A 27486-nucleotide genomic window follows, 5' to 3' on the forward strand; every position below is an offset into this window, starting at 1 on the left:
TCTCAGCCAGCAATCACAGTGCAAGGTTAAAGACATTACTCTCACCTTGGACTATTGAAAAGCACTTTAGACTGGAGCTCCTCTCTAGTGGTCCACGCCTCTTCCTCCAATATCCTCCACAATCATTTAAATGTATTCTTTACATTCAGACAACACTCTGAGGGGAGGCTGAGAGAGCAGGTTAAAGCACTCTGTGGCCGGACACGTATAGTCCAAACACTGACTGACTAACTAGATAAGCAACTAACTAACTAGATACTGTGCATACGTACTTAACTAGCTAATGTTACTAGGCTAACTAATCACATAGCCAAACTAATTTAGATAAGTAACTAATCTGACAGCACCATTCATCACTGCATCGGCACAATTTACACTAAGAGTAGTTCGATAGTTGTAGATTTACAGCACTTCTCTCTTTCTCTCTCTCTGTCTCTTTCTCTCTCTCTCTTTCTCTCCCTCTCTTTCTCTCTCTCTCTGTCTCTTTCTCTCCCCATCAAATTCTCATTAGTCTCCTTTCTCTAATTGCTTTCTAGTTGATCGTGTTAGTCCCTGTTACTCTCATCATGGCCCTCACAGGAAACATCAACCATGCTCTCATCACTCACAAGTCCACCAACGACACAATCGTCAAACTCAAGTAGGCCCAGATGCTTAACAACACAGAGTCGGCTCCTTTAATGGAAATACCAAATTAATGCAAATGAAGGTCAAGGCAGTCAAAGCTACTATGTATATATGATGTTATTAATATTCCATTAAGTTGTAGGAGCATCCTAACATGGAAACTGAGCGTAGGAGAGAGAAAAGAACAGAACACTTTGGGTGTAAGAGGTGACAGAAGGAGGGAGGTAAGGAGAGAGAGGTGAAAGAAGGAGGGAGGTAAGGAGAGAGAGGTGAAAGAAGGAGGGAGGTAAGGAGAGAGAGGTGAAAGAAGGAGGGAGGTAAGGAGAGAGAGGTGAAAGAAGGAGCGAGGTAACAAACGATGAGGCAGCACCCTCTCGATATTAGAAGAGGCGTTACTCATCACTCTCTCTCTGTCTGTACATTCTCTCTCTCTGTCTCTCATCTCTGTCTCTGTACATTCTCTCTCTTCTCTCTTTTCTCTCGCTCATCTCTTTCTCTGTCTGTACATTCTCTCTCTCATCTCTCTCTCTCTCATCTAATCTCTCATTCTCTGTCTCTGTACAATTCTCTCTTTTCTTTCTCTCTCCCTCTCCATCTCATCTCAGTCTGACCTTTGACCTTCTGCCCACACAGAAAGCCCGGTTGGCCAGGATAAGAATAGCCAAGACAGGCAGCTCCAACGCCTATCTGCAGACCAAGAGGAATGGCCTTTTCAACGAGCAGCTGGAGCTCACGGTAAGATGACCCCTGACCCAGCCCTGACCCCTGACCCAGCCCTGACAGGCTACAGCGTGATCATAAAGTGTACCGTTTGTGTCATCAATAAGTCCTGGATCATGATTGGCTGGTCACAGGGAGGGAAGTAAGGAAGGAGATAAGGAAGCTGAGAAGAAAGGGAAAGGAGGTTGTCTGACAACTGTCACAGGTTTGATTGACAGCTCATCTTGAATGCTAAGCTATCCAATCGGAACAGGAGGCGGGAGCGAGGAAGGGCGCTCTCTGTTGGTCAGTCTGTGCATGGGCAGCGATTCAGGCAGCAGGGTGAATGACCCCCTTACTTTCCTCTTTCTCACCTCAGGCAGAAAAGGCACAGAAAGGACAAATGACATCAGACAGGGACAGAAAAATACACTTTCAGAGTCGCTTGTCACATGATGAGACACTAGGACGTTTCCTAGTCTGGAGAAGGATGTGAAGTGATCATTTTTACGTATGTCCTTGTGTGTTAAATGAACCTGTACGAGCAGGTTGAACTCTTTTATGCTCTCTCTCCTGTTTAATCCCTTTTTCTCTCTGGTGTTCTCTCTCCTCTCTCGTTCTCTCTCTCTTGTTCTCTCTCTCTTGTTCTCTCTTCTCTCCTGTTCAATCTCCTGCTCTCTCTCCTTTTCTCGGTCTCTCCTTTTTGCTCTTTCTTCGCTTCTGTTCTCTCTCTCTTTTTTTCTCTATCTCCTTCTCTCTCTATCTTTCTGTCTCTCTCTTCTCTCTCTCTCTGTTCCCTCTCTCTCCTTTTTTCTCTCCTGCTCTCTCTCCTTCTCTCTTTCTCCTTCTCTCTCTCTCCTTTTCCCTCTCTCTCTGCTTCTCTCTCTCCTTCTCTCTCTCCTTTTCCCCCTCTTTTTCTCTCTCTCTCTCTCTCTCTCTCTCTCTCTCTCTCTCTCTCTCTGTCTCTCTCTCTCTCTCTCTCTCTCTCTCTCTCTCTCTCTCTCTCTCTCTCTCTCTCTCTCCTTCTTCCTCCATGTTCTCGTCTGTCATACGTCTGTGCGAGGAGGAGCCCGGCCAGATTCACTCCCATGTGAGGAGGTTCTCACAGCTAATGAGTCATTAGTCATCGTTGAAATGGCCTGAGAACAGCAACCACAATCTGCCTCTCTCCGCTCCTCTCTGGGGCCGCCTTGCTCTGCTGTCCAATCACGTGTTAGACGCTCGCAGGGCCGAGGGGCCCCCAACGCTCATCACCCGTGCTGTCAGAGACGCTCACTGCAAAGCCAGTAGATCAAGGTCCCTCTGTGTGTTTCTCATTACTGGGTTGTAGTTTAGAAACGGAAAATTCCAAACTATTCCCACGTTCATGTTAGCCAACTGTTTTTGCGGCCGGTTTGCGGCTGCTCTGACTGAAATCCCCTGGCGTCTGCCGGCGTCTGGCTGCGGTCCAGGGAAGCAGCGTGTGAGCGCTGGTGGTGACAGGTTCTTCACGGATCCTCTGGTTAGGGTGGCTTTAGCAAATTATAACCCTGTCACAGCCGTCAATCAGACAATTAGCCAGTCAGTCAGCAAGTTAGTCATCTAGATCCACAAGACAGGTTCAGATCCACAGGTTCAGACTCATGTTCACATGCAGAGATGGCAAAAGGACAAACATGCTTCACTCAAGTAGGAGTTCGGATACTCATGTTTTAAAAGACTCTGGTAAAAGTTGAAGTACTGACTACACTTTTTCACTCAAGTTAAAGGAAAGAAGTATGGACTCTGACAGGTACTTATGTAAAAAGTAGCCATTACTATTGAATTACTGCTACCTGTTTTAGTAAAAAGTACTTTTGTACTTTGTTACTTCCCATCTCTGCAACAGTCTAATGATCGTGTTTTTGTTTAGATTTTCCCAAAATTGGCTTATTAGATGAACAGCAGGAAGTTGTTATATTTATATGTATGTGTTATATTTACTGTTTGTCAGCTAGTCTGTTTGCTAGGTTGTTCAATTGTTACATTAGTTTGAGTAGTTTCCTGGGACAGAAGGTCTTGTGGAAATATCTCCAATTTCTGTTGGTAGATCAAAGCCTGCTGAATTGGAAAGACCAAACAATTTTCTTTGACTTCACAAGTCACTCGTGATGACTAAAATGATTCATAAAAGAAGTGTAACGATTCTTTTCCTGTTATTATTTTCCTGTCTCCTTCTTCCTTCCATTCTTCTGAAACAGCCACCATGCAAGCAAAACCATTTTCTGGAGGTATTTAAGCAACTGCCACATACAAACATAAAATCTAAAATTTTAAGTTCTGCATAATCTACATTCTGTAAACAAACTGTCCCAAGCGGGAAGACTTAAATCTAATTTAAACGTATTAAATGGGAGGTTCATTCATTTTCACTATGTTTTCTTTCTTATCTTTTTATATCTTTTTCAAGACAATTGGAAGTGTACTTAAAATGTATCGATTTTTATATTCAGATACTTGTTCACATCTTTAATATATGTAAGTATTTTATTTATTTTGCTATATAAATAAAGTGCCTTGCCTTATACATCATAAGTATTCTTTAGTTCAAAATGTTTTCACTTGGGACCTCAGTTCTGTCAGACTGTGTGACACTAGACTAAGTCACATGCTTTTTGATTGTACTGGGACTGGGAAAAAAAACACACAAAATAACTAGATTTGACTACAGATTAAACAGATCACCCCTGCGACTAACATGCGTGTTTTACATATGTGTATCTTTATGTGTGTGTGTGTGTGTGTATGCCTGCATACTTGTGTATGTATGTGTTTACGTGTGTCTTTGTGCCTGTGCACGCACGTGTGTGTGTGTGTGCACGTGTATGTATGTATGTATGTATGTATGTATGTATGTATGTATGTATGTATGTGTGTGTGTGTGTGTGTGTGCGTGCCTGCCTGCCTGCCTGCCTGCCTATCTGTCTGTCTGTCTGTCTGTCTGTCTGTCTGTGTGTCTGTGTGTGTGTGTGCCTGCCTGCCTGTCTGCCTGCCTGCCTGCCTGTCTGTGTGTGTATCTGCCTGCCTGCCTGCCTGCCTGCCTGCCTGTCTGTCTGCTTGCCTGCCTGCCTGCCTGCCTGCCTGCCTGCCTGCCTGCCTGTCTGTCTGTCTGTCTGTCTGTGTGTGTGTGTCAGGACTCAGGGCAGGACGACAACCAGAAGCTGAGCCAGACATCGTCGTGGCTGGAGAGCCAGCACCACCTGCTGCTGTGTCTGGAGAAGACCACGGTGAGTCCAGGCCTCTGCTCAGCCTCTGCTCACTGTAAACACCCTGCTGTGAGTCCAGGCATCTGCTCACTGTAAACACCCTGCTGTGAGTCCAGACCTCTGCTCACTGTAAACACCCTGCTGTGAGTCCAGACCTCTGCTCACTGTAAACACCCTGCTGTGAGTCCAGACCTCTGCTCACTGTAAACACCCTGCTGTGAGTCCAGACCTCTGCTCACTGTAAACACCCTGCTGTGAGTCCAGACCTCTGCTCACTGTAAACACGCTGCACAGAATGATAAGGTCAAGATGGATATTACAGCAAGTGCTGTAACTACGGTAACCATGTATTGTGTATGAGGATGTGTTATATGGCATCAATGCACTGTACTTTTGAGATGATTCAAATACAAACATGTTTTGACCGCTGACCACACCCTCCCCACCCTCCCCACCCTCCCCACCCTCCCCACCCTCCCCACCCTCCACATCTCCAGGCTCATGAGTTTGTGGACGAACAGGCGTACGAGCAGAACTTCCTGGAGACCGCGCTCCAGAACTACCCCCCTGCCTCGCGGAGCCCCTCCCTCTCCAGCCAGGAGAGCACCTGCTGCTCCCACAGGAGGAGCAAGAGGGCACTGCCTAACGCCTCCCCCTCGCCCTCCCTGGCCCTGCAGGTCACCCCCCTGGCCCCCCAGGCCCCCCTCCAGGAGCTGAGTGCCAGCCACATCCAGCAGAGAGGAGAGCAGCAGCTCCACTCCTCCAGGTCAGCCTCACAGAGCCAGGACGGCCCCCCCCTACAGTGGTGGTGCTCTTGCGTGCAGTTCTCAAAGCAGCCTCTAGAGTGCGCTGTAGTGTTATTGTTGTTTACATGTGGTTCTGTTGCGACAAGTGTGGAGGCCGTAGTGAAGATTTCTTCTTCTCTGTTTAGATCTCTGGTTGTCGTGCGTACAGACTATAAAGTGCACGCACATTGAAGTTAGTTTAAAGACTTTAATAGATTTTCTCTTGCTCTCTCTTTTTCGGTCTCTCCTCCTTCCATCCTCAGTCGTTCCAGCCTCAACATGAAGCCAGGGGAAGTGGGCAGGATCAACTGCAAGGGAGGTCAGATCACCACGGCGATCATAAGCATCCCCACCCCCACCGCCCTGACCCCAGATGGAGACGGCCTCCACGGGCCCGCCCAGCGCCAGCCCCCCCGCCCCGCCCCCAGCGCCCCCCGGCCCCCTGGAATCCCCCAGCCCCCCAGCGTTCAGACCACCAGCTCCAACATCGTCAAAGTGTCTGCTCTGTGACTGACTGACTGACTGACTGACTGGCTGGCTGAATACCTCACTGGATGTGACTGGCTGGCTGATTGACTGACTGGCTGGAAGGCTGGTTAACTGGCTGGATGACTGGCTGGCTGGCAGGATGATTGTTGTGAGCAGCAGACCAGAAGGAGAACCTGCTCTGATTTGAAGAACTCTTGACTGTCCCTGGCTGTGTGAATAGGACTTCACTTCCTGTTGACAACAAGGTCAGGAAGCACTTCCTGTTAGCAACCTATTAGGAAGCACTTCCTGTTAGCAACCGGTTAGGAAGCAGACAATAGGATGATCCTAGAACGCGAGTTCAGGCCGGCAGAAGTGCATCATGGGAACAAGGAAGTGAGACTGTGGATGTAGACGTTGTGTACTGTTTCCTGTAGACTTGGTCACGGCGTGGATATGTGTGGATCTTTATAACTCTGGAGAGGAGAGGGAAGTGGACTATCTAGCTTGACGTCACTTTGTGGTTCTAATTTGTGTTATGTGTTGTTTTGTCTTAAATAGTTATTACACGTATGGATTCGATTTGGGAATTTTAGTTTTTGGACATCTGAACGTGTGTGTGTGTGTGTGTAGGCTTGATGTTTTGGATCACAATGGTTCCTTCACTGTTGTTCCCAACCTTCATAGAGTGTTGAACCACTATCGCCTGACTTTTTCCCCCTCTTATTTCTTTCTACCTATTCTCTCACATTCTCCCTCTTCTCTCTCTCATTCTCTTTATAGTTCCCCCTCCTCTCTTTCCTCCCTCTTTACCTCCCACCTTCTAACCCTCCCTTGTATCTGTCTGTCCCCTCTCTATCTCTCCCTCATTTTCTCCACCCCCACACTCTCTCTCCCTCTCATCTTCCTCTCCCTCTCTCTCTCCCTCTCTCCCTCTCATCTTCCTCTCTATCCCTACCTCTCTCACCCCCTCCCTCCCTCTCTCTCTCTCTCTCTCTCTCTCCCTTTCTATATCTCTCCTTTTCTATTGATCGACTTAGTCAAGGTCCATAGCTTGTGACCTCAACGTGTTCAGTAAAACAATAACAACAAAAGAACGTAGTTTTTAAATGTAAATTATTCATTTTTATCTGTATGTTTCAATATGATATATTTTGCGTTGGCTTTTATGTTTAGTGTGTGTTCGACCAGGTATTAAATAGAGCTGAGGTTGTTTTGAAAAGGATGCGATGAACCTGTGCTCAAATGTAACTGTGGATGTCCAACCTGTCACGTGACACATCACATGATATTTAATATCACATGGCAGCTCTCGTCGCACAACATATATCACATGATGTATCAGGTCACATGACATATCACGTGACATTTCACATCCCATGAGGTACGAGCAGGACAATAGCAACGTGACACACTATCGTACTAAACTCACTGTCCATGTTAGCCAAGATTCTCTCAACACACCTGGTTTGTTCTTAAGAAACAACTAGTAGTTTTTAACCTTTTAAGGAGTTCTAAATATTACCGACGCTTCCACCAGAGTGAGTTATTTTTCCAAAACGGAAGCTAGCTAGTTTTAGTTAGCTTCCGTTACCTAGCAACCTAGCATAATACTCGTAGCAATGCTACTACCTGCTAGTGTTACTTGTTAGCCTCCTAATTGTAAATTTTGAAGCCGTACTATAGCGTTTGTCATATAGTTTTTGTCTATCGGAAAATAGTCGGTTGGAATGTTCAGAATCACACGTGTGACGCTACTCCTTAACGGGTTAAAGACTGCTACTGGTCCACTTGGTTTACATGATACCGGGATGCCATTTTTATACTCACTGAAGTAACTGTAAGTATGAGAGGGAAGTCATCTCTCACTCTGCACAATGGGGGCTGTGGCATTAGTTTCGTTGTACCAGGTGAATCATATGAATCAAGTGCTAGCCCTCATATTTCACAATGCTGCGTTCATGAGAAAATTAGGTTCTCTTTTCTTAACCCTTGTGCTGCCTTCGGGTCACATGACCCGAAGGTTCGCAACGAACCATCGTTGTGTTTACCTAATTTTACCCAATACAAAACAAATAAAAAGCATTTTCTTTTAACCTTCGCGATGTGGGGGGTCTGAGACAGCCCGACGGTTAAAAGAAAATGCTTCACTTTGTTTTTGTATGCGGTAAAGTTGACGCAATACGACGGTGGGTCACAATGACTGATGGGTCACAATGACCCGAAGATAACACACAGGTTCAAGAGCACTTACTGTCCTCTGGCTTGGGAGAGCAGCCTAGCAATCTAGGATGTTTCTATGTAAGGTATTTATTTAGCAGACGCTTTTTTCCAAAGCAATGTGCAGTGGGGGAATTTAGCCTGCAACCTTTTGATTTACAGCCGAATGCTCTAACCGCCGAGCTTCTCATCCCATTCCTCCTCCTGCATTGTGGGATACCATGGGGCAGCTGGTTCTACGCACTTCCTTCAAGTGGGGGTCGAAAACGGTGACTTCCTGTGCTCTGTGTGTTTATTTGTTGACTTCGTCCCTGTTGACTTTCACCTTCTTGTTCTTTGTAATCTAGCTTTTGCGTCCGCGGTGTGTATTATGTCATGTGGATGTGTCTGTTTGCAGTCTGGTGTCATTTCCTGTTCTGTTTGCAGTCTGGTGTCATTTCCTGTGGCGTGTAAAGAGATAAAGACAGTAGAAACAGCTGGCCTGGTTTTCCTTCAGAGGCTGATACAGACCTCTACAGTGTGAATGAGAAATGTAAAACACAATCATTTCCTCACACACACACACCCACAAAAACATGACAATGACTCACACACGTACAGCACATGCAGCTCAGACAGTCTGCCAGGTAGTGGCAAGAAGGTGCAGGGTTCGATTCCTGCCTGGGGTGTTCCTGTTCGATTCTCAGGTGGGACATCTCCAGGCTCCGTGCTCACCTCTGCAAAGACCCCCAGTTAAAACATGCAGAACCAATCTCTCCTCTGTCCATGTCGGTGGCCTGAGGTGAACACTTGGACGTGTGTCCCCTGGTCACATGACCCCCGGTCTCATGACCTGGCAGATCGCTGCTCCTGGCTTCCCCTCAGGGGAAGGGTTGGAAACTGTCATCAGGTCACACCTGTGCGTGTGTCGTTACTGAGTGATAAATATACGTCTCTTCTTCATTTACATTTTAGTCATTTAGCAGACGCTCTTATCTAGAGCGACTTACAGTAAGTACAGGGACATTCCCCCGAGGCAAGTAGGGTGAAGTGCCTTGCCCAAGGACACAACGTCATTTGTCACAGCCAGGAATCGAACCGGCAACCTTCTGATTACTAGCCTGATTCCCTAACTGCTCAGCCACCTGACTCTTCAGATTGAACCTGTTAGAAAGACTGAGAATCATGGAGGGGTTGGTCAAGGGTGAAAGTGAATATTCAAAAGCATTCCATTATAATGAGTTTGATACACACAACAACCAAAGCAAAGCTATAATATGCAGTAATCTAATAAATACGCAGTATATAAATGTGCAGTTATACATTCAACAGCATACAACACAGTTAAAATATAAATAACATATAAATATGCAGCTTCAATGATAAATAATTGATATGAATATGCAATTGAAGCCTGGATCAAAAGGAATGCTGGCTTAGAGCTTTCTGACACAGCTGAATCCAGCAGTGATGAAACTGAAGCTGAGATGAACAGTGACTCGTCTTGTCTGTCACGCACTAACAACCAAGACCTTAAATACCCTTTTGATCTATGATGTCCTCTCGGTTTCTGTCTCTCTCTGTCTGCCTTTCTGTCTTTCTCACACACAAACATGCACACACTCTTAGTCACACACACAAACACACATTCTCACACACAGTGGTGGTTCTAGACAAATTTTACTGGGGGGCCAAGGGGGAGCCAGTGTTTAATCAGAGGGGCACATTAAAAAACGGAAACATATGATATTTAAACATTAAATACTTTAATTTTGCTTTACATTAAAATCATACAAACGGCTCTGGCTCTCCCTCTTCCAGCTCCTCAGCTCTCTCAATACCTTGATATTTCTCACTCTCACTTGTTTGTTTACTGGGGCAAAAAAGGCTGCAATGTCTCTTCCTCGTTTCATGATGACTACTAGAAGAAGAAAAAGTCAGGTCAGGGGGGCCACAGGGGGGCCAGGGACATTTTTACGGGGGCACTGGTTCTACACTAGGCCCCCGTGTAGAACCGCCCCTGTTCACACGCAAACTCATTCACGCATTTACAGACACACACTCTTTATGACTCAGACACACACACTATTTTTGACTCAGACACACACACTCTTTCTGACGCAGACACACACAATCTTTCAAACTCAGACACACACACTCTTTATGACTCAGACACACACACTCTTTCTGACACAGACATTCATCAACACCTCCTCTGTGACCCACAGTGCCATGCACTGTGCTGACACTCCTGGTGGCCAAGGGGGACTGTGTGTGTGTGTGTGTGTGTGTGTATTGTGTATGTGTGTGAGTGTGTGTGTGTGTGTATGGTGTATGTGTGAGTGTGTGTGTGTGTGTGTGTGTGTGTGTGTGTGTGTGTGTGTGTGTGTGTGTGAGTGTGCATCTGTGACACTTGTCTAAGGTAACACGTTCCTCGGCTGTTAAACGTAACAGTGCAGTTACATGCATCCACCTATAGGTGTCAGTGTGGCTACATTTGACGCTTGAGCAAAAAGGGATGCTTGCAAGCAGGTAAGGTCCTAAATAACACCCCATATAGGTCAACACACACAGTCCATACATACACACAAACGCACCCACACACAAACACACCCACACAACAAACCATGCACACACACATTCTACCAGGTATTAAGACACACTTGGCCTCTGTTATGCTAAATAATAGTGTAAGCTTAAAGGATAACAGCTTGAACATCCAAAAACCCAAACATCGTTCACTCCTCCTGCACTGATCTATAATCTCCTGAACTGAAGTGTTGATCTTCTCTGAGCTCTGTGTTGCTCCTCAGGGGCCAGAGCTCTCCCTTCATTCCACATGACTTCCTGATTCCTCACTGATTGGATGAATTGCCCAGTGCACCAATCAGGAGGCAGTGGCTGTACCGTGCTTCCTGGTCCGATCCGATTGGAGGATCGAACCAGCAAGGGCGCTGGGAAGGAGGGAGGGAGAGAGACTGAAGAGAGAGATTTAAGGAGAGAAGAAGGGATTGCCTAGCAAACCTACAGATCCTCTTTGATCTAACCCTTCCTGCCCATGGGAGATCTTCACCTCTGATGTGTGTCTGAACGGATTCACCAAGCAGGAGCTTCCTGCCAAAGCGGCGTATGAAGGGAGGTTTTGAACCTGGGATGTCTTGATCAGAGAGCAGTCAAATGCCCTAACCACTGAGCTATACCTATCTCCTTTGATCTTGGATCGCTCCTGCTAGACTGATGACTATATCACTTAGAAGACGTGCTACACACCAAGCAACAGACAGCATGTGAGTAATAGAATATCAAGGATCAACCGTGCCTAAGCTCTAACCGTATTTCAATAATCAGGTAGTGAAGGACGAGTCAGTATTTACCAGCAACATAACCACATCTCAGCTACCAGACACAGTGAACAAGTTTCTCAACTAAAGTACTACATAGTACAGTTCAGCAAAAACAGCCTCATATCTTACAGCAGACAACAGCAGCTGCTTTATAAATACATTTACATTAACAACACTCTGCCTAATAAAGACATGTACAGTAACAGATGCATTATTAATAAAGACATGAGCAGAACTGCATTTTGTCCTGATCCCAGACTGGCGTAGTCTGTTCCCAGGTGACGGATGGTAAACAGTTGGTTCTGTGTGTGTGTGTGTGTGTGTGTGTGTGTGTGTGTGTGTGTGTGTGTGTGTGTGTGTGTGTGTGTGTGTGGTCTGGACAGTAGACATTTCCTCAGGCCACTGTAGTCATGACGACAGCTGAAGGGAAGTGGGCCCAGGCAGCTGCAGGTTGGAGGTCAAAGGTGGAGCGAGATTCCCTCCACCAGCCTCCAGACAACTGGACATTACTCACTAATATGAACATGTCATCACTTTATCCCTCTCTTTTCTCCTTGTCTTCTTTTTAAATATCATTCTCACTCTTTACCTCTCTTTGCCTGTCTTTTTCTCTCTCCACCTCTCTCAATATCTCCCTCTCTCTTTGTCCTTCTTTCTCCCTCCTTCTCCTTCTTTCTACTTCTCCCTCCTCTTTATCTCTCTAGGGAGTCAGGTGGCTGAGCGGTTAGAGAATCGGGCTAGTAATCAGAAGGTCGCTTGTTCGATTTCCGGCCGTCTCAAATGACGTTGTGTCCTTGGGCAAGGCACTTCACCCTACTTGCCTCGGGGGAATGTCCCTGTACTTACTGTAAGTCGCTCTGGATAAGAGCGTCTGCTAAATGACTAAATGTAAATACAGCAGAGAAGATGGGGGGAGGGAATGGAGAACAGGGGGGAGACAGGAGGGGGGAGGAATCTCTCTCCCCTCTCCTTCTTCTCTCTCACAACAAAAGCCTGCTGCTCAGGTGCTTCCTGCCCTGACCTCACTTCGGCTGCGTCCCAACACTCTCACAATGCCTGTCCTGACCTCACTTCGGCTGCGTCTCAACACTCTCACAATGCCTGTCCTGACCTCACTTCGGCTGCGTCTCAACACTCACAATGCCTGTCCTGACCTCACTTCGGCTGCATCTCAACACTCACAATGCCTGTCCTGACCTCACTTTGGCTGCGTCTCAACACTCTCACAATGCCTACTTCCTTCCTCCCTTATTTCCTTGCTACCTTGCTCTCTAAATCAAGCAGCTGGTCACATGACGTTCCCTACCACACAGTTACACTAATCTAGACCATCCAGATCATGGAACACACATGCAAACACCCCCACACACAAACACACACACACTAGTAGTTTTAACACACCCTGTTATAAAAGCAGTAAGAGTGAAAACGAGTTCAGGAACGTGGCTTTTGCTGACCCTTTTGAAAAGAATCAAAATTAATCTTAGATGTAATCTTACTTCATTGTTGCTGTGACATTACCATTGAGGGAGTAATCGTTGATTTAATTGGCTACATTGTTGGCCTACACCTTTTCATGACCCGCTGTAACTTAATCTTAGAAAAGGTCCAGAGACATGAATATTTCATTTCGGTTCAAACAGGGTCTACAGTGGGCAACGCTGGGTTCAGAGAGCAGTTCATTGGACGAAATTGAGTGTTCAGCGTAAGCGCTTTCACTGAATGGGGAAAAAACCCGCATGCACACTGAGCAGCGAGGAAGAGTGACAAGTCACGTTACCGACTGCCTAGCGTGCAGACCACAGAAATCAGGATTTGAAATGATCTAAAATCTTAGAAAACATTTTTTGGGGATGAAGCGGTAAAGAGAAGAGTTGAAAGGTTGCGTCGAGCTTTCACGTCCTGACGAGACGCGCGCATTCCAGAACAACATCCGCGAGTTTTTTCTCTCTCTCTCAAACCGTCACATCACAATGAAAGTGATGTGTTCCGTTTGACAATTTAATGGCAAGTGGGGTCATTTAGTTAAAAAAAAAGAAGAGAAACACGTTTTAACAGTGAACAACTAGACTGACTACTTTAATTGAAAGACGAGATGGAGCGACCGCATCTCTCCAAATCAGAGCGCAAGAATATGGATACTTGCTTGAGACGATTGAAGCAGGAATTGGTATGTTTTTATCATTATGATTATTAACTTTACGCCAATGTAACAGTAACGTAACGCGTGTAGATTTTGTAAACTCCTGTATGGGCTTACGTGCATGCACCTGGTGATCCAGTCGACTGCACGTTTTGGGGAAACTTGAGCTTGATCTGGAGCAGACAAAGAAGTAGACATATAAAATAAAAATATAAAAATACAGATATTCCACCGTCATCGATTTACGTCGAAGATACGAACGGTAGACACATTTCACATCAGTGAATTAACTAATAAAGCACGAACGTGATAACCCACTGTCTCCGATTTTAATAGAAACGATTGAATAGTATTAATTGTATGAATTAATATTTATAAATTACAGTTATTTTACACAAATAATGGTTATATTTTAATCGCTAAGCATGGAAGTGCTTCCTCGCAAACCCCACCCCCACCCGCACATCTGTGACAGACGTTCATTTAAGCTTAATGGCTCAAACTAATGAACGTTTTCTTTAATCTCTCATGGCAATTCTTGTCTTTTGGTGTGTGTGACTGTGTGTGTGTGTGGGGGGGGGGGGGGGGGTGTCTTTATCTTGAATGAACTAAAGTTTTTTCTCCGAACAGTGCAGCATTTTATGGACTCTATTTTGGACTTCAATAATCAATAATTCTGGATGTTGGTTTAATGTTCACCATAGTCTCCAGGAATCAATCTTACCTCCTTAAAAAAAGAGCAGTCTAGTGCCTTTAGGTTTATTGGTCTCTCGTTCTCAATGTTCTTAAATACAGCTTCCTGTCCTAACGGTTTAGGTTTGACAATAACAAACGGAGAGATCCAGAGTTGGTCTCCACGTTTGAAATGTTCGAACACAATCCTACAGGGAGCTTCGCTGTCACATCCTAATCTTTTGGCAGCTGGCCGAACCGTGTTCAATGACTGCCGCAGATTCTTCTGGAACGATCTTCAAAGGCACGTTCGTTCGCCAGTCGCTACGGGGGCTATGCAACATGAGGACTGCTGGTTGTGGGCTGGGCTGTCGGCGCCGAATTAGCTTCGCGTCTGTCGGTTGGCACTGGTTACCAGGTACGGCCGTGGAGGGGCTGCATGGTGTCGTCGTTTTGCCATCTAAGAAGCTCTGAGAGCTGAGAAACATCCAGAGAGCAGATGCCTTTTTATTTCTGCTTCCCTCTCTTTCTTTCTCTTTCTCACTTCTACCTCTCCCTCTCTCTCTTCTCCCTCTCATTTCCCCCTCTTCTATTTCTCTTTGTCTACCTCTTTTTCACCCCCTTTTTTCCACTCTTTCTAATTCTCTTTCCCTCTCTACTTCTACTTCGTAAGTCGCTCTGGATAAGAGCGTCTGCTAAATGACTAAATGTACTTGTTTCTGTCTCTCTTTACCTCCCTCTCCCCTCTCTCTTTCTCTCCCCCTCTTCCTGGCTCTCTCTCTGTCACCCCCCAATCCACGTTCGGTGCCATGTGGAGCCCAGTCTGTTGGGTTCAGCGTTGCCAACGCAGTCACACATCCCCTAACCTTGCGTCTTGAGTCTTCCTGGAAGGAAGTTGGCAGTGGTCTCTTCAGACAGGAGGAACCCGGTCAGGAAGACTGGGGTCACACAGGGCTCTTTTGGAGGGTTTTCCTCATCGGTTCAGACTGAGATCTGGAAGAGAAGGAAGGTTGTGAAGGAAGAAAATCAAGATACATTTTTACAGTCTGACATGGTTTGCTATCTGGTGATGTCGTATCATGTAGAAATGTGAAACTGATGTGAGGGAGGGGTATGTTCTCATAGTTTAGGAGAAAACTCGTTACTATAGATGTTCTGCCAGATTACCAGCCAGCATAGATCCATCATATGGGGCTTCCCCTCCCTGATCTCCCCTCCTCCTCCCCTCTCCCTTCTCACCCTCCTCTCCTCCATTCTCCTCTATTCTCCTCCCCTCTATTCCCCTCCCCTCCCCCCATGGTAGTGCTGTGGGGAGGTGCAAACAGTCTGGAGTCAGGAGGCTCTGTCTGTGTGGGGCAGGGTCAGGTTAGGCCGAACAGTGAACTTTGACCCCTAGTCTATATCTATTACTGCTGTGCACTGCTGCTCAGCACAGTCCCAACACAGTCCCAGTCTGGTGTGTTTTCACGACCTGCATTTCTCCGTTCATGGGCCGGAAGTTGATACAGACGGTGAAATAGCGAACACTTTGTAGACTGAGGCTGAAGATTCGGGTCAGTGTTCGATTTCGGGTGAATTCCGGGCACAAAGAAATGAGTGGAGTGTCGGATGCAAGTAAACGCGTTGTAGTTGAACGCAGTGAAATGCTGTTTAAGAAAGTGCGTTCACATTGTAGACGCCGGACTTGAGTCCAAAGTCTTGTTATCTCTACGTGAAATATGTTGAATTGGCTGCTATGTCCTGCTCTCAACACGATTTCAAATCCCACACAGATGACTGAACATGTTTAGGACTCGCTACATTAAGGATGTACATTTTACCCAGGCCTCAACCAACCTCAGCTCCATCTGACTCTATTTTGTGCCTTGTGACGAATGGAACATTTCTTATATCCAAACCCACCATCCACATGCTTTAACATGTGCATGACCCCCCAGGGAAAACGATGACCCCCCCCAGGCAAAGTGGGAGAGAGAGAGACTATAAAAATGTCATATAACCGACCTCGGTTGAATCATTGCTACCACCCTAGAACATGAGTCAAAGCTGAGTGAAAATGTAAATAGCAATGCCCTCTGCCATCTCTCCCCTTCCCCCCTTCTGCTATCTGTTCTAGAAGGTTCCAGACCACATTGATGTATACGTGAGGGCACACCTCTGGGATCCGAACATGACACGATCGTTTGATAGTGATACTGGTGCTTATTTCACTATTGTGCCCTTCTATCTTTCTAATGCCTGAAGTCATGTACACATAACTGTCATCTTGGAATGCTTTTCAAAAGCCACTGTGCATGAGCTCATAGAACGCTGGGAAATATTTGAAATTGTAACTGCCACTGTGGTTTCTGTCCTCAGAGCTCTGTGTGGTGGTGCCGTGAAGAGCAGCTCTTCTTCAACTTTCAGTGTCATGTCGCCAAACAAATCTCACCAGAAGTTGCTATTGGCTGTCAGAAAAATTGCTAAAAGTCGCTAGATTACGTGATGATGTAAATCCATTATTTGTTGCTAGGGAAGGTGAAAAATCACAAAATCTAGCGACAAAGTTGTTAAATTGGTAACACTGCTAACTTTCTCCACACTTTGACAGTGAAGACAGGAAACATTTCTGGTGTAATTTTCTCCTGTGTGTGTGTGCTGTGTGTGTGTGGTGTCAGTGAGTGTGTATGTTGTGTGTGTGTGCTGTGTGTGTGGTGTCAGTGAGTGTGTATGTTGTGTACGTGTGTGTGTATGGTGTGTGTAGACCCCCACGGCTCCATTCTCCAGCCCCCGATCCTTCCTTCCTGCCTGCTGGAACCAGCCTGGCTCAGCCTGGCAGCTGTGTGGGGGAGCTGGGAGGCTGTGATGACCTCACACACTGTCTCTGTTTACGCCTCGCAGATAGAGCATGCACAGGAGACTGGATGAAAGAGAGTCCCAGTGCGCACCTTCCTACTGAACACACACTCACCATGTTCTGCCTTCACGCTAATCGACGCGCTAATAAAAGATCTTGGATCGGCTCGAGCTCTCGTCGTGTAGCAGTTCGGTGAAAGAGCGCTCGGTGATTAGCTAAGTAGCGTCGGTCTGGAGTGCTGACGTCTGACGAGGAGTTTCATCAAGCGTATGACGGGTTCTGGGAGTCTCTGGAAGAGGAGAGTAGGCTGGTGGGAGGAAAGAGGAGAGGAGAGGAGGAAAGGATTTACTATTTGTACTGGGTAAACAAAATTAAGGGCAATATTTGCAAATAGTGTTTGTGTGACACAAACGCAGCCTGTATCCCCCGGACACAGAGCGTGATTCTGCCCTTGGACGACACAGGCCAGCATTCATACTTAATGAGCAGAAGAGGTAGGGTGGGAGTGGGTTGTGCACACACAACCCTCTCTCACACACACACACCCCTCACACACACACACAACCCTCTCTCACACACACACACCCCTCACACACACACACAACCCTTCTCTCCCATATACACCCTCTCCCAACACCATAACTCCCCCTCTCCTCCGACACACACACATAACCACACAACCCCGCTTCTACTACACACACACTCTCTCACACACACACTCACCCCTCACACACACCCTCTCTCACACACACACATCCCTCACACACACACACCCTCTCTCACACACACACATCCCTCACACACACACACACACCCTCTCTCTCTCACACACACGCACCCTCTCACACACACACACACACCCTCTCTCACACACACACACCCCTCACACAAACACTCTTGCACGCACACACATCCCACACACACCCTCTCTCACACACACACATCCCTCACACACACACACACCCTCTCACACACACACACTTCTTCATGGGCACAGGCTAGTGTTTGATAACCTTGGCCTCTATATTTCCTCATGCTGTGGCCAACAATAACAACAGTGAATAGGCTTTGTGTACGCCGCCTCTGTACCTCTTGTCTGGAGGAGGTCGCTGGGTTCACACCCAAAACGACCTCTGAACTCTGTATGTTTATGTTTGTTTATTATCATTTATATTATATTATTTGTGTGCGCTATTAATCCTGTTAAAGTGCCTCAACATGGTTCTCGAAAGAGAGCCTGCATTCACATTTGGAAACTCACACACACACGCATACACAAACACCTCACACACACAACACCACATACACACTCATTTTCACACACAAACTACACCCGCACACACACACGTTCTGTGTGACTACACACACACACTGTGCAGTCAGAGAGAGGGGTTTAGAGTGAGGGGCTTGTAACTCCTCCTGACTGAGAGAGACCACATTAGAGAGGCTCAATCTCAACTCACAGCAAAGATATCCTGTTGATTTATTTATGCTAAGTGGGATTTAATTCAGATTCATGCATATTAAATGATTAGCAAGAGTATTGATGCTGGTTTGATTGAATGAACACTTAGGCCTACTGGGCTTTCGTCTGCTCTGCCCTTCACTTTGACTCTGTCGGGGTAAGACATAACATCTCAGTCCAAGGAACAGAACTTTTAATGCTCACTTTTAATAACCCTTCATTTAAAATTGATTGAAGACAGCGAATGTATTAATCTCCAACCTTGACGTTTTCGAGTCTGAAGTGTGTCACCGATGAAGATAGATGGGTTGTCTTTTAATAACGTATTCATCCAGCTTCCTCTCGAGCATTTCTTTGTTCTTGCGTGTTACGTTAAGAAAAAAACGTAACACGCAAGAATGTGGCAAGGCCTACTTGTCTGCACTTGGGAGAGGTCGGAAAATCAATCCTTTAATAGCAGATAGCCTAAAATGTTGTGCATTTTTACAATAAACTTTAACTTGATGTGTAACAGCTTAGCTTAATAGCAAATATCAAATTGGAAACATCCTAGCTACGTTCAGTAACATACAGAATAACCAGTGACTGATAATTTACTGTAGCCTACTGAAGTTACTGTAATATCCAGTCTGATTTAACTGGAATAAACTGCAGTATCCAGAGCAGTCCAAGACCAGATTCTCTTAGGAACCGAACGTTTTGTCTAATCTTTTTCACCAGATTAAACTGAACCAATTCCCTTAAAAGACGTTAATCAAAATCATTATAAAAATATGTTCTTCCTTCGTTGCAAGACCAGAGGATTTGGCGTAGCCTACTGCAAAGCATGTCTGTTACATCTCCTGTCACGTGTTAACGGTGACTGTCAGCTAATAGCGGGGGATCTAATTAGCAAGTTTAGTTTAGTTAGTTTATAGCCACCTCCGAAAAATAGCGCAGCTGCGTGAGATGCTGGTGTGTCGAGTCTGGCAAGGCTTGACATATTTAGGCCAGCGAGTTTTAGAGGCTAGGCAGTGACGACGGCAAATGGGTCTAGATAGCTAGCACAGTCAGGTCAACAATATGACTAGGCTCATTTCTTCGGGGCATGTTATGAATTATTAATATCTGTAGAGACTGGGAAGTGGGGTGAATACTGCTTTTGTACTGTAGCCTATCGTTTGGTTGGAGATTCATGTATTTTGGATGAGAGGAGAGATTGCGAGTCGAGGTTTGCGTGTTTGAACGAAGCAAGACACCGAAACTATAAGGTGGAAAATGTAGGATATTTCGAAACAACAGGATATAAAGCAGTCTTTGGAACAACGTTATTCCCAAAAAACCTCCTTGCCCGAGGCGTCAAGCATGTCACGGCCTTGTCGACAGCAGCCAAGCTATGCGCCTCTGACGGTGCGATATTGTAGCTCAACTCTTTGAACTTGTCCGTGGTTGAAAGTAAACAGTAATTACTCGCGGTTTCCCAGACCGTAAAGTCAGCCAATTACACCTAATGAAGTCAGCCGTATGTGTGTGAGACGGGAAAGTAGAGACAAGCTGATGGTGCTTAATTACCTAGCCGGCGTGTTATCACGAAATACCAGACAATGGCCTTTTGTCTTGCAGAGTATGCATGGCCAGGCTTATTAGTATGACCTCGCAACCGGCTATTAAGATCTCCACCGTTCCATATGCTAAGCTACAGGCTTGTCTGATCTCAGCTCTACTTTCTATTGGAGATTTCGACTGCGTATGGGTGAACATATTTAACATGCGGGATTGTGTGCTCTTAATAGGATTAATGCACACCGCTGCCAGCGGCTGTTTGGAAAGGTGGACGGGAGCTCATGCACTAGTTTCACTAATACAACATTAATAACTACCTTAAATAAAAACAACATGAATGCATTATTTGTATGTCGATGTAGATCAGTGTCTGCAAAATGAATACAAACTTCAAATAGGCCTACTCTCTAAAATACAAAGGTGACGTGTTAGAATTGAAAGGATATCTTTCACCCATGTCCCGTGTGTTTTAGCAGTCGCCATCAGGACAAGTTCTCTAGGAGATTATAATTACATCTGAGCTAAACTTCAGATAAACCGTTCCCACGGCATTAGCGTGTTTTGTGTGACGCTACTGTCAGACACAGTTGCTGAACGTGAACCTTTCCCATCTTGTGTGGTGTCAGTCTGTGATTGAGCTGGGGGTGTAGGAGGAGGAGGAGGAGTGCGGGGGTACTTTCCAGTATTACTGTCGCCCTCCCTCCTTCCATCCTCCATGTGTTCTAATGGTGTAATCCTTAATTGAATCCATCAAGAGTCCATCTATCTATCAGCCATCTAGACATATGGCATGACCCCCCTCCAGCCCCCCCTCCTCCCCCTGCACACTGCTGTCACCCCCTCCACCCTATCCCCATCCCACCAACACTGCTGTGACTCTTACTAACTCTCCCTCCTCAATCCCCTTCTCCCTTTTTTTTTATCCATCTCCCTTTCTCTCTCTCTATCTCTCCATCATTTCACTTCTTTCTCTCTATATAACTGTTTTTCATCCTCCCTGTCTTTTCTCTCTACCTCCACCCTCTCTGTCTCCCTCTTTCCCTCATTACCCTCATTACCCCTCTCTCTCTTTCCCTCCTTCACCCCCCCCCCTCCCCCTCTTTCATTGTCATTACTGTGAGCTTGACTGAGCAAACGCCCACCGTTAGGGATTAGTCTAGACACATCTGATTGGCTGCCAACTCACAGAGGCCCCCACTCATTGGTGAGCGCCTCATATAAGGGTTGTCAGTCTTCTGGGTTCGAAAGGTGACTGCCGTCAATCTCAGCCTGACAGGACACGGAAGAGCAGAGAGCCCTGGATCTGTTAACACAGCAAGGAGGTGAGCTGGTTCTCTCAACTCGGTGGAGGTGGGGTAGAGGGGTGGAGGTGAGGTGGGGTAGAGGGGTGGAGGTGGGGTGGGGTAGAGGGGTGGAGGTTAGGTGGGGTAGAGGGGTGGAGGTGGGGTAGAGGGGTGGAGGTGAGGTGGGGTAGAGGGGTGGAGGTGAGGTGGGGTAGAGGGGTGGAGGTGGGGTGGAGGTGAGGTGGGGTTGGTAACGGTCAAGGTTCTCATTGCCTCCAGTGTTACTGTACAGACTGTAGTGTTGCCTCCAGTGTTACTGTACAGACTGTAGTGTTGCCTCTAGTGTTACTGTACAGACTGTAGTGTTGCCTCCAGTGTTACTGTACAGACTGTAGTGTTGTGAAGCAGAGGTGACAGTTGACATCCAGTTTAGTGGATCAAGGAGATTGAAAGCTGATCAGTAGTTCTGTACTTCCTCAGTGTGTGTCTGGTTGTGGTGGCAGGGATGCTGCTGAGAGCTTCATCTCTGTGGGGCTACGTTAGATGTCCTTGGGCCCTCCTCAGAAATATCTAGACGACTTTTATCTTTTTTACCTCTTCCTGGTTTAAAGAAGCGAGAGGAGGGCTGTCTCCTGGGTGACACGTTGTCACGGGTGACACGTTGTCATGGGTACCACGTTGTCACAGGTGACGTGCTGTCATGGGTAACGTGTGTTTTTATATGAAGTGAAAAGTGTCTGGAGGAAGGACAGGAGGTCAAGTTGTTCCCTTAGGGTTACTGCCTGCTGGTTACAAGACCATGATTTGTAGAGAGGAATGACTGAAGAGAGGGAGGAAGAGTAGAAATGGGAGAGAAAGATTGATAGAAAAGGTGAAAAGAAAAAAGATAGACCAAAGAGGAGAATGGGAGAGGGAGGGGAAGAGAGAGTGTGCATGTGTGTGTGTGGGGGGGGGAGAGAGGGTGTGTGGGGGGAGAGAGAGAGTCGGGGGAGAGCCCCCCCCCCATCTGTCCTGGTCCCAGATCCTCTCTCACACGCAGCACATATGGGGGGAGCTGTCACTCAAAACTGATCACGTGACCTAAAACAAAACATGGAAAGCCTCGCGGCACAACGGCCAACGGTGCATCAAAGTAACGACATGTGGTCATCACAGTACTATAGACAGACATGTGGTCATCACAGTACTATAGACAGACATGTGGTCATCACAGTACTATAGACAGACATGTGGTCATCACAGTACTATAGACAGACATGTGGTCATCACAGTACTATAGACAGACATGTGGTCATCACAGTACTATAGACAGACAGTGAATAAACGGATTCCTTTGTGTTTTCCTCAGTCCTGATGTTGGCATGTTATTGTACTAAGCAATGCTGTGCTGTTGTTGTGACAGGCCTGAATGTAAAAGATTACGTGGTTGAATTGATGAGTTTAGTTAAACTAACTGTATATTTCCTCACCTTCTTTCTGTATTTTCCTCCCCACCACCTCCTCTCCCTCCTCCCTCCTCCTCCCCTCTTCACCTCCTCCTCATCCTTGGCCTCCTCACTTCTCTCCTCCTCCAGCTGTCTATGAAGGAGGCAGGTGATGGCCTCCATGCACAGATGAACTCCATGATGGGGGCTCTTCAGGAACTCAAGCTCCTCCAGGTCCAGACAGCGTTAGAGCAGCTAGACGTCTCAGGCCGGCCTGTCCCAGCAGCCCCAGCCCCCCCGGCTCCCCAGCCCCCTCCCCCAGCAGCAGCACCCATCTCCGGCCTCCTCCCCAGCCTCCAGACCCCCAGCCCCCGGCCTCCTCTGGTCCGGACCACAAGCAGAGAGTCCCAGTCCCAGAGCCAGTGGCAGAGCTGGGCTGACCAACACAGGAGCAGTTTGGACACCTCTCCCTCCTCCTCCAGCCTGGAGAGTGAGACCCTGAGCCTCCCCAACCCCAACCTCCACCTCGACCTCCACCCCCAGCCCAGGCCTCTCCCCAGGAGGGTGTCAGGCTACACCGCCCCCCAGGTGGACTTCTGCGGCCCCCGGCTCAGCCCCCCTCCCCCGGCCCCCGCCCAGGCCCCCCCCCAGCCCCTGGACCTCCCAGGTATCCTGTACAGTCTCTCCAGAGAGGGCCCCTCCCTGGACAACGACTTCTCCCAGGACAGCATGGACGATTCCAGCGACTGGACCTCCTCGCTCATGAGCCGCTGTCGCAACCGTCAGCCCCTGGTCCTGGGGGACAACGTGTTCGCAGACCTGGTGGGGAACTGGCTGGACCTTCCCGAGCTGGAGAGGGAGGGCCGGGGGGAGGGAGGGGAGGCGGGTGGGCGGGGCTCCGACAGGCCTGACTCCCCCGCCCACCCTCTCCGTCTGAGCCGCTCGCAGGAGATCTGCAGGAAGTTCTCCCTCACCACCAACATCTTCAAGAAGTTCCTGCGGGGGGTGCGTCCGGACCGGGACAAGCTGCTGAAGGAGCGTCCAGGCTGGGCGGCGGCCCCGGAGACAGGGCCCGAGGGCGGGCTCTCCAAGAGGCCCAGGAAGGCCCCGGCCTCCAAGGCCAGAGGCAGCTTCTACCTGCCCTTCTGGGCAGCGGGGGCCCCTCAGGGGAAGGGTCGGCCGGGGATGCCTGCCCTCGCGGAGCCAGGGAACCCCAGGCCCCTGTTCTCTGGGATCCTCCTAGACCGGAGGCTGACTGAGGGCAGAGTGGAGAGGACACAGCCCTTGTTTGACTATAACACGGCAGTGTGGGTCTGACAGGCCTCCTCATCCTCTCCATCCTCCTCCTCCTCTCCTCCTCTTGTCCCCTTCCTCCTCCTCCTCCTCCTCCATGAACACTGCCAGCCTGGAGACAGGTGCTGCGGATTTGAACAGAGCTCAGTGTGTGTGTGTGTGTGTGTGTGTGTGTGTGTGTATCAGACTATGAACTGCGAGATGAACAGAGCAGCCAGACTTTTTCCCGGCACGGGGGAGGGGGGTGGGGATTATCAGGGCGACTATTTGTTCGACAATCCTGAAGATCTGTCTGTGAGAAAGAGACAGAGAGGGAGAGGGAGAGAGAGACAGAGAGAGGGAGAGGGAGAGGGAGAGACTTCTCCAGACGGCTCTGCCTCAGCGACCTGCGATCTTTCTCTCTCTCAACGTCACGTGCCCTGGACTACACGACAGATGGTACCTCCATACGGACTCACGCACAACCACAGATTCTCCTCCGACTGAGGTGTCATAAGTTTGTTTATTTTTAAACGTTATGGGATTATTATAGACATTTGTTGTCTATAATAATGTTGTTAATGATGTTTCTGGTGTGTATTCTGCACTGTCGTACGGACCACAGTGAGTGTTCTTACTCTAGTGATGAACAGAGCTGGTCAACTGCATGGACACAAACCCTTTCTACTACTACCTTCACAAAAACAGTTGTCACTGAACTGACACAAATAATAGTTACTGTATGCTGTTTAATCAGCCACATAGTAAATTCACATATACAAGGATTTACTCTGTTGATGTCCGGGGTTTAGCTCGCGGGTTAACGCATCTTGGGAACGTGGGTTGGATCCTGTGGTCTGTACAGGCTGCTAACATCATTCCATCGCCTCGCTCAGGAAATGTCCGGTTCTTGGTCACCATCACAGACAAAAAACTGCCAGGAGACAAAATAAAAAAAAGATAAACACACTGTATTTTATGTATGTTATGTTATCTAATGCGGTTTAATTAATTTTTACTGTTATCTTTTCGAGGGCGATGTGTGTGTTTCTTTGTGGGAGGGTGAGGACAGGGAAGGGGCAGGGGTACCGCTAAGAATTTTGGTCCCTGCGAAGGCCATAACCCATGGTAGTTAGTCCTACTTCCCCCCCCCACACTTTACTGCCCCTGCAAAGGGGTAAGTCCCCCCCATGGAGACTCATGGTGGTGCTGTTTAAGACAAACCACCGCTAACCTGCGTAATCAGGTCACACCCACGGGTACATGATGGCCCTCAGGATCCACAGGTTCACATACAGAACTGAGAAGAAAATTGAGGTTCACACTTGAAATACGATGATGTCAGCCAAGTTGAGCAGCAATAACAAAAGCAAAAACCAACATCTTCAGGAGCTAACTGACGTCTCTTTTATTTATTTTTATCAATTAATTTACTGAAACCAAAATTTACAAAATAAAAAATGAATAAAACGTACTTTCTAGCCATAACAGTTAAATTGAGTATCTTTAATTTGAATCTGTTGTCAGACTAATCGGGGGCCGATTGGATTATGGAGATATCTCTCCTGGTGTTTGGGGGACGGTTACTTCATTAAAACGAGCCAGAGAAGGTCAAAGGTCAACTCAGTGGATCTGAGTCTGGTCCTCTAGAGTTTGACAAAAAGGAATATGTGAAAAATGACAGGCTGGTCCAGAACCTGCCTAACGATTCCAACAGTCTCCTGCAACAAGCTACTTCTTGAGGGAGAATCAAGTATATAACCTGGTCTGACAAATACAGCATCACTTCACTATTTCTGTACTTCTGAGGGAATTTTTTTTTAAATTAAAATAAAAACATGTTGTACAGATGTTACAAAACTACCAAATAAAAAATAAAACCTTGTTATGCAAGTACAATCTTCTGCTCTCTCTAACTAGAGATACCTATCAGGAAGTTGAATTAATGTGAGACAACAAGTCGGTTGATCCATGCAGGGATCAGGAGAACTGGCTGGCTTCACCCTCCAGCCTGCCTGGCCATCTGGTGCTGCATATTCAGGTCACATCAGATCCAGGGAGGGGAGATGGCCTGTCACACACACCCTGACAGGACTTTGTAGATTTGAGTTTACTTTTTACTTTGTTTTGTTTGGGTTTCTGTGACTCTTAAGTGGAATTCTAGCAGGTTTTGTTGTTTTGTTGGTTCTGCGAACCACCGTGGTTTTGAGTTTGTCTACGTGCACCGTAAATCTGTGACAGATTCTGTACGTTAATAATAAATAAATAAATAAATAAGAAAGCCATCACATCTCTGCCTTTGTTCTGGTCTGAGAATCATTTAGTGCGCATCCACTTTCTCCTTCACTAGACACAAGTTCACTTGCTTCCTGTGATCATTACAGTTGTTTCATGTTTCGTCTGTTCATTGCGGTTCAGTACGTTAGCAGTCTTCTCTGCGTCTCCAGCCTGGTTTAGAAAGCTGATGGAAAACAGGGAAGCTCAAAGAGCTAACCCAGCCCAACAACAGGGTCTCGCTTCTACCTGACTGGAAATAGCTGTTTGTAAATCAGATCTGCCTGCCAGACTCCCGTGCTCAGCCCTGAGTCTCTCTAAGTGCTGCACCCAGAGAGGCTGAGAGGAGGGCGTCAGGACGAGAGGATCTGGGGCTGTGAGAGTGTCTCCGCTGAAGCCAGAGTGACTCTAAATCTGGATGGGAGCTCCACTCCTCGTCTTTAATAAGTAAACACGTAAGTGTGACGGTAAGTAACAGACGTAGCCACGCTCCGTCACAACAAGTTGTCGTTCCCCACTCGCTGGGCTCGAACGCACAACCTCTGACTTGCCAAGCGCGACCACTACCAGCTACGCCAAAGAAAAGCTAGCTATTTGTTGACGCGGGTGGCCTTTTACATACCTGAGGAGTGAGTTTCACAGGTTCACACCCGTTACATAAGCAGCAGTCTCTGGGGCCTGGCAGGGTGAGGAACTCTGCTGCCTCCACTCACAGCGTGACGAGGCAGTGAGTTAACTCACAGTGTGTGAATTAGTGTGTGTGTGTGTGTGTGAGTAGGTAAATAAGGGAGAGAGAGGGTCCTGTAGCCTTGTTTGGGTGATGGAGGTGTGTGTGACTTTTAGTATTCTCCCATGTTGCATTCTGGGAAGGGAAGCATGTTGAAATATTACACAACACTCTAAACAGGCCAGTGAGCATTCCATATTCAAAACACCAGGGTGCCCAGAGGCAGGCTAATGTAATCTCTGTGTGTAGAAACCCCAGGAAGGAGGGAAGGAAGGAAGGAGAGAGGGTGGAGGGAGGGGATAGAGGAAGGTAGGATTTAGGGAGGGAAGGAGAGAGGGTGGAGGGAGGGAGAGAGGATGGGGGGTGGGAGTGAGAGAGCGAGGCAGAGAGAGGGAGAGTGGAAGTAAGGTGGGAAGGCAGGAAGAAGGGTTGAAAGACAGAGGATGGAGAAAGGCAGCAGTCTACAGGGGAGAAAGGAGAGAGGGAGGATGGAGTTTAGAAG

At 47.3% G+C, this 27486-nt stretch overlaps 2 protein-coding genes across 2 annotated transcripts; both read left to right on the plus strand.

Moving 5' to 3' along the window:
• Window positions 1–566: 566 nt before the first annotated feature.
• Window positions 567–7319, plus strand: LOC134020282 (potassium voltage-gated channel subfamily D member 3-like). The gene is made up of 7 exons (XM_062460625.1): window positions 567–640; window positions 1017–1097; window positions 1215–1362; window positions 3546–3575; window positions 4479–4571; window positions 5048–5316; window positions 5599–7319. Exons 1-7 carry the CDS (start codon window positions 567–569, stop codon window positions 5843–5845), a joined length of 942 nt encoding a protein of 313 aa, XP_062316609.1. The 3' UTR covers window positions 5846–7319.
• A 5786-nt stretch (window positions 7320–13105) lies between these two features.
• Window positions 13106–26256, plus strand: inka2 (inka box actin regulator 2). Its single transcript, XM_062472163.1, has 2 exons — window positions 13106–13516; window positions 22862–26256. The coding sequence occupies exons 1-2, from the start codon at window positions 13442–13444 to the stop codon at window positions 24026–24028; spliced, it is 1242 nt and encodes a 413-aa protein (XP_062328147.1). The 5' UTR covers window positions 13106–13441; the 3' UTR covers window positions 24029–26256.
• The last annotated feature ends 1230 nt before the right edge of the window (window positions 26257–27486 follow it).

Source organism: Osmerus eperlanus, chromosome 1 (genome assembly GCF_963692335.1).
Source record: "Osmerus eperlanus chromosome 1, fOsmEpe2.1, whole genome shotgun sequence".
Taxonomy (NCBI): Eukaryota; Metazoa; Chordata; class Actinopteri; order Osmeriformes; family Osmeridae; genus Osmerus; species Osmerus eperlanus.